Here is a 7,648-nt window from a genome sequence, read left to right on the forward strand (position 1 = left end):
TGGGTCGAGTCGAGTTCGACTGGAGGGTATATATTTTTTGGGTTGGGTTATATTGATCAAAATCTTGACCCAACCAGACCCGTTGTCATCTTTAGATATCTATTCAGAGTTTTTCTTAGCTATTAGCAACGCACACACACCTTACAGATGCAATTGTTCGAACTCAAGACTTTAAGAAAAACAACAACATTCTCTTTAACCACTAAAACCATACAATGGATTCATATAATTAAAAGTTAAAATACTCAAGTGGTTGTGTTCACGTAAATAAAATAATAAAATTCATTCTATCCTTTATTATTGATTAATAGCTAATTAAACAAATGAATGTGACCAATAATAAATTGAAGAACAATTTATGAGTACAACACACATTAATAATAGAAATTGGAACGTATGAAATGTTTTTCTAAAGAAAAAATTATGTAAATAACTAAACAGGATAAATCGAGATATTATCACATAATTAACCGTTAAATACATTTTAGAAAAAAATAATAATAGATTATATGTCAATCAACTATGAAGGATAAATATAATTAATAATAGATTACAATGATATATTGACAATTTATTTTATCATAATTTAAACATGATATACATGAGATTATTATAATTGTATTTTAATACAATAATCTAAAAAAAGTTAATTTGTTTATATAAATTCAGAAAAATATTTGTGTTAAATTTATTTCAACTAAAAAATATACGCAATAATAATATATTAAAACGTGGCGTATTTGCGAAAGAAATAAATAATGGAAGGGTAGTTTGACAAGATAAACACACTAAAGACAAATAAATACACAGAGAAAAGGGGTTAACTCTGTTTTGGATATGTCATTGCCCCCTCCGTACATCTTTTACTCGCAAGCCCTCTCTTTTCCTCGCAGTTTCAGGCTCTCAGCTTCTATTTCTCTGTGACTAACTATCTATGTCTTTGTACTCTCGTTTTAGCTTTTCTGAACGGGTTTTTGGCAATTTGGGTTTTGTTTCCAAGCTTTAAAAACAGGGGTTAAACTTGAAAAAGATTGCAACTTTGGCTTTGCGATCTCTGTTTTTGCTCTGGTTTCTCGTCTGGTTCGTTTCGTTTCGTTTGCTTATCTTATAAATGACCATGGAGGAGAACATGGGTGGTTCCAATGGTGACCGGTTTCCTGTTGGCATGCGTGTTTTAGCAGTTGATGATGACCCTATTTGCCTCAAAGTTTTGGAAAATCTGCTTCGTAAATGCCAGTACGAAGGTTAGGCGTTCGTTTTCTTTAGAACTTCTAGTGAAATTTTCTTGTTACTGCGAAAGGCTTTGTTTTGGAACTTGAAAGTTGCTCCCAAGTTCATCTGATAAGTTACCTGTTTAATTTTTTGTTATGTAGTTCTCAATCTTCAATTCAAAGTTTTGTTCATCATTTTCTCGAAACTTCAGATAAATCTCCATGGCCTGCCCACACTTCACTGTTTTATTAGGATTTGCAGTGTTTATTTGTTTTGGATCTTTATAATTGTTGGATTCAAGTACTTTTTAACATTTCCTTTTTGGGGTTTTTCTTTTCTGCAGTTATTACAACCAATCAAGCGATTAAGGCTCTAAAAATGTTGAGGGAAAACAAAAACAGATATGATATGGTTATTAGTGATGTTAATATGCCAGATATGGATGGGTTTAAGCTTCTTGAGCTTGTGGGGCTTGAAATGGACCTACCTGTAATAAGTAAGCATTAATCCTTCTTCTTCTTTGTTTCAATTAATGGCGTTGAATCAAATTATATTCATTTGTTTTTGCTGTCTTCCAAGTTCCAACCCCTTTTCTTTTGCATTTTTGTGGTATGAATGAACTTTCTCATCTTTTTTGTGTGTGATTATCTGTTAACTTAAAAGGGTTAGTAAATTCGAGAAATAGATTCGAGTTGTTTCGGAACGATTTACCATAATTTCTTTCTCTTAATGAATGCCAGTGTTGTCAGCGCATAGCGATACCAAGCTTGTAATGAAGGGGATTACGCATGGTGCTTGTGACTACTTATTGAAGCCTGTTCGAATTGAGGAGCTAAAAAACATATGGCAACATGTGGTCAGAAGAAAGAAACCTGACTCTAAGGATCAAATCACGACCCCAAATCAAGATAAGGCTTGGGGAGGAACCGGAGAAGTTGGTCAAACATCGGCGTATAGTTCAGACCAAAAAGGCAATAAGAAGCGAAAAGACCAAAGTGAAGATGAGGAAGAAGAGGGTGAAGATAACGGACATGAGAATGAGGACCCCTCAAATCAGAAGAAGCCCCGAGTTGTTTGGTCCGTAGATTTGCACAGGAAATTTGTTGCAGCCGTCAACCACTTGGGTCTTGACAGTGAGTTTTCTGTTGTTGAGATTAGTGTATAATGTTCTGGCATTGCCTAACTGCATCTTTGACTTTGGTTTTCATTTTTTTTCTCTTTATTCAAATGCAGAGGCTGTTCCAAAGAAAATCCTTGACCTCATGAATGTTGAAGGGATCACGAGAGAAAATGTCGCTAGCCATCTACAGGTAAACTCCTTTCCTTTGTATCCTTTACTTCTGCATCTTGATTTCTATATATTGCCTCTTTAAGCTTACCTTTTATGTTGTTTTGCAGAAATATAGGCTTTACCTGAGAAGACTCAGCAGTGTTGCAACACGGCAAGCAAACATGGTTGCTGCATTAGGCAGTAAAGATCCCTCTTACTTGCGTATGGGTTCACTGGATGGCTTTGGAGATTTTTGCACATTGCCTGGACCTGGAAGGCTTTCGAGTGCTTCTTTATCATCATATCAATCTGGTGGAATGTTTGGTAGACTGAACTCCTCAGCTGCTTTAAGCCTACATGGGATTTCTTCTGGTGTGATTCAACCAGGACATTCTCAAACCTTAAAGGGTTCCATCAATGATCTTGGAAAGATTCAGCCTGCCGTGTTACCAGCAAACCAGAATCAAAATGGAACTTTGTTTCCATGGATCCCGACTTCAACAGAGATCAACCCACTGTTACAGACCAAGTCCATTAATTGCTATGGAGAAAACAATCATGTCAACGAACCAAATGTTTTCGGTGTTACTGCTAGCTTCTCAGATGCTACTGTGACAGTTGGTAGCTCAAGCAATTCTCTGTCAACTGCTTCAGGTAACCCTTTGTTGTTACAAGCAAGCACGCAACAGTTGCAACATGCTGGAGCATTTGGAAATCAACCATCGCTTGATGTGGCATCACTGAATCAGGAATCTATTAACATGAGTATCCGTGGTTCTTCTAATTGTATAGATCATGGTAGAGGCAGTGAGAACTGGCAGGGCACTGTTCAATCATCAAACTTCCCATCAAATGAAGCTTTCGGTAATGAGAAATTACCGAAAAATAATTTGCAAGAAAGCGTTTATTGGACAAACTCTCAACCAGGTATAAGCCCTATCGATCTTTCTTCTTCCATGGAAAGTTCAGCACGATTGGAGGATTCTAGAGAAGACATGCTCTTCCAATCTGGTCTAAATAATGTCTTCATCCTGAATATAGATCACACTGCAAATAAACAATGGGGAGATTGGAGACACAATCATGATGGGAATTTAAACAATTCATTATGCTGGGTGAACTCGGTTTCTGCAACCGGGTCTATGATGGACCAAACCAATGCCGTTAGCAGTAAAACGATTGATGTTTCTTTGTTCGGCCAATTAAGTGGCGATTCTCCTTTTGTGGTTCAGCACCCCAAGGGTGAGAAATCATCTTTTGACACAGAATTGAGGTCCAGTGAAGACTTCCCCTTCGAGCGGTCAAAGCCACTGGATAGCTTCAGTCAAAATAATTATGAATCCTTGGAGGATATAATGTGTTCCATGATTAAACTGGTATGACAATAGAACTTCCTTTGCCTTTGTTGGTTACATTTTTATGCTTTCTTTTCCTTGTTTACGTGTCAGTGTTGAAACATGAAATTCTTTTAGCACAATATGAAAAATAGTTAGCTCACACAGTTGGGCATACAATAGATAAAGATTTATCGGCGTATTTTCATCCCCATGCTTATATTTTCCTTTACAACTTGAATATTGCAGTTGTGCTAAACTGTGAAATCTATGTATGATCAAGAATTGTGAAAATTGTTACATTTCTCCAAAAAGAACCAGGAATGGCATTCTTGTTAGCCGGAAGAATATGTTTTGTCTATAATAGTTCTCTGAGTTTGACTATTTAATTTCCTTGAAATGCAATACACAAGAAAAACGATTGGATTGAACCTGGTTTACAGTTTTAGCCTCTGTAGGTGAATTCCCTTTATAGATTCTTTAAAATGACTGTATCCTTGATGCAGGAGCAAAATAATGAGACCGTATGGATGGATGGGGGGTTTGGATGTGATGCTGCATACCCCCTTGGATCTTGCATATGAGATAGTCGATGCAGATTCTCGGATAAAAGACGGTGCAAAAGGCATAAATCTATATCCTCTTTATGAGGAATCTTATCATTATGTAGTTTATTCTCCGTTGTTCTATCACTTTCTGCTTGATAGTGCTGTAAGCATCAACTTTCGTCATCTCATTTACATATTGATGAAATGGTAGCTTTAGAAAATTTAGAGTTTTCTCAGTGTCTTCATAAACATTCATATATATTTTTATTGGATAGCCAGAGCCATTACAATAGCAAAGTTGCATTCCCTTACGTAAGAATAAAACTACACAACCTATTATAAAGTGTTAAAAAGGCATATGACAATATTACACAGCTGGATCCAAGAGAATCAAATTTCATATACAGAAATTCTGATCTGTCATAATCAGCTTTCTCAATGCCTTATCAAATATAGACAAAGATAACAGAACTTGGGATCATTCAACAATGTTGCCAATGAAGGTTAATGATTGCTGAGGCACCAATCCTTTGTTAACCAGCTAAATGATAATGATGTTAGAATTAACTTTTTTTAAGCATCAGGTCGGTCGGTCAAGCTCAACAAGCTGAGCCATTCTTTCAACAGCTCTCTTCCTTATAAATATTCCCCACCTTAAAGCAGCTTTCAACTTAAGCCACCCGACTACCGCTTTCCCCGATCCTTTGCCGTGTTCATGTGCATACGGATAAGGGTGGTCCATTTGATGATCATAAGGGATGGTGTATGTAAAAGGAGATTCATCCGAATGAACAAAACCAGCTCCCATACCAAAACCTGCACCAAAAGTCTTCAGAAGTCTTTGCATGTCATCGGTTGCCAACATTTCCATACTCCTACGCCGGATTTCCTCAGCCAAGAAATCTTCAAATCCATGCCCGTTTCTTGGCGGAGACCAATCTCCCGCTCCTCCAATTGGCATGTAATTTATGGTGGCACTAAGGAACATTGCTTTCTGATTATTCATTGTCATTACTGCATTCTGATCAGACCTTCCAAATGGAAATTCAATCAACTGATGGACTGTTTGGTGGGTATTATTATTCTGACACTGTGGACTTGTCTCTGAGGTAATATACTGCTGCTGCCTACTCTTCTGAGCAGTTGTGGTGTAGTAATCCGCATTGAAGTTGTTCTCATTTACCGGTGCTGTCGACGGGTTCACTCCCTTTGTACTTGCAAGGGTGTTGAGAACCTTGTTGTCATATACTATAACTTGATGCCAATTTTCATATGCTCTCTTCACCAGGGAATCAACAAAAAGCTGTAGGCAAAAGTTCATGTCAATTAGTCATATTATTCTTGCTAGCAGTTTGTTTTTCGGCTTTCTCATTTCTTCAGAAATTGCTAACGGAAGAAAATTTAACCTTTTGATTGTGGTTAAGTGATTCCAAAGATAGGAACTGCCCATCAGCAATGAGCCCTCTGAGTTCATAAATGTGATTGAAAACAACACCAGCGCTGTGTGTTTGATCAGTGTAGTAAACATGATGCTTTCCTCCTAAGACACAGGTCTTAGCATACTCCACTGTGTTCTTCCACATTCTATGACATTCCACTTCCCAGGATCTATATCAAGACATCAAAAAATGTAGAGGTAAAATCGAGGCTATATGAAGATGCTTGAGAGTGGAAAACAGATATCTGTTGGAAACAATATCACTTACATTTCTCAACTTTTGCGTATCCCGAACAAGAAGTCGAAGAAAATCTTCGACTGTTACGATATCAGCTTTTAACAACTTCTAATGTAATGCTCCATCTTTGGCAGTTCTGTCCAATCTCCACACTTCATCATGCAATGCAAGTGGATAGTGTTTCTTATACACTGCAAGTAAACAATAATGCAAGCCAAAGTATGAAAAGAACTGCAGAAGGATTCAAGCCAAATGCAAGACCAGTATAAGGTTTTTTGTACTTGGAAACTAACATTCTCCCCTATGATCTTTAACAGAAAACCCCTCCGTTTTAGCTTCACGAACACGGATCTCTTTGCAATATCCGGGAGCAACCTTCAAACCAAGCCTGAATTTTTACTCCTAATCCAGCTTGAATTATCGGTAAATGTTAGATCTCCTAGTGTTCCAACTCCTTCACTGAGGGTTACTTGTAGTTCCCCACTCAGGAGTGGCTGTTCCCGTCGCGCTCTTTAACTTCATAGCTCCCAAGCTGTTCTTTAGTCCAGTCTTCATCAGCTTCTTCGTTGAAGTCACCTTCAAGCACCACAACATCGAGTTTGAGTGATGATTCTGGTCCAGTTTGAACCACAGTCCCTGAGATCGCATCGAGTAAGACGACATGGATGGCGGCTCCTTGCTCACCCTCAACCTTCCCTCCTGTGAATAGGTGAGGCGACATTCTTGTCATGAAATGAAGCTGTAGATTTCTTCCATCTGCGCTCTGTATCCGTGGCGGTGAACTCCTGTTACAGTTAGAACATGAACTCGTTAGTACAATACGACAACCCTTTGTCTGTTTAAGGTAACGTTCCTAGTATGTTTTAATGTCCAAATATTGGGTGTAGAAAAGCAAACCTCGCAGTCAATTTACCATTCCCTATTCTTGTCAAAGCCCGCTCCACTTCCTCACTGACCTGTAATTCATTCAGGATGTAGAATCAGTAGAAGCTCACTCCTGATAGAGAACTAAAAAACTATACTTATCATCAACACACTAGCCCATATGACAAAACATGTATGCTTAATTATTTTGAAGCTTTTCATATACTTAAAAGAACCATTACCCTCGTATCCATATTCGAATATGTGCAGCACCATGTGTCGAATTCGAACACTTGATGGCATAAAGCCAAAACTTTAGCTGCTCACGGTTGCTCTAACCTAACTGCCATTAGCACAGTTTTTGGACTATAGTAGCAGAAATGAAGGAGAATACAGAGTTTATACTCTTGATGATGAATTCTATAATAAAAATAGATCACATTGAGCTATTTTCATCCATTTGGGGATCTATCAAGCTCTGTTTTAACTCCAAATATATAATATGGTAAGATTAAACGAAAGAGAGCTTATTATCAAGAAATTTTACATAAGTTGCAGCCATTGTTGCTCAGAGCTGGCAAAAATGAAAGCAACAAATATACTCTTGAGAGCACAAGAAACAAATAGAGACAACTAAGAAGGGATGGAAGCAACATTGGACTCACAATTCTGCGAAACAATGGCTCCAAAGATGAGCAAAGTCGTTGCATACTATTCACCTTCAGAGCTTCCACAATTACACTA

At 37.7% G+C, this 7,648-nt stretch overlaps 1 protein-coding gene and 1 pseudogene across 3 annotated transcripts; one reads left to right on the plus strand and one right to left on the minus strand.

Moving 5' to 3' along the window:
* The first annotated feature begins 828 nt into the window (after nucleotides 1-828).
* Nucleotides 829-4,526, plus strand: LOC120134754 (two-component response regulator ORR24-like). Of its 3 annotated transcripts, XM_039151188.1 has the most exons (7): nucleotides 830-1,244; nucleotides 1,556-1,708; nucleotides 1,953-2,345; nucleotides 2,446-2,522; nucleotides 2,611-3,409; nucleotides 3,524-3,858; nucleotides 4,323-4,525. In XM_039151188.1, exons 1-7 carry the CDS (start codon nucleotides 1,112-1,114, stop codon nucleotides 4,398-4,400), a joined length of 1,968 nt encoding a protein of 655 aa, XP_039007119.1. In that variant the 5' UTR covers nucleotides 830-1,111; the 3' UTR covers nucleotides 4,401-4,525. The 3 variants fall into 3 exon arrangements, with proteins under 3 accessions (XP_039007117.1, XP_039007119.1, XP_039007118.1); XM_039151186.1 differs by having other exon boundaries at nucleotides 829-1,244; nucleotides 2,611-3,858; nucleotides 4,323-4,526; XM_039151187.1 differs by lacking the exon at nucleotides 4,323-4,525 and adding an exon at nucleotides 4,087-4,247 and having other exon boundaries at nucleotides 2,611-3,864.
* Nucleotides 4,527-4,782: 256 nt separating this feature from the next.
* Nucleotides 4,783-7,648, minus strand: LOC120134092 (annotated as a pseudogene).

The sequence above is a fragment of the Hibiscus syriacus genome, unplaced genomic scaffold (genome assembly GCF_006381635.1).
Source record: "Hibiscus syriacus cultivar Baekdansim isolate YM2019G1 unplaced genomic scaffold, ASM638163v2 tig00110597_pilon, whole genome shotgun sequence".
Taxonomy (NCBI): Eukaryota; Viridiplantae; Streptophyta; class Magnoliopsida; order Malvales; family Malvaceae; genus Hibiscus; species Hibiscus syriacus.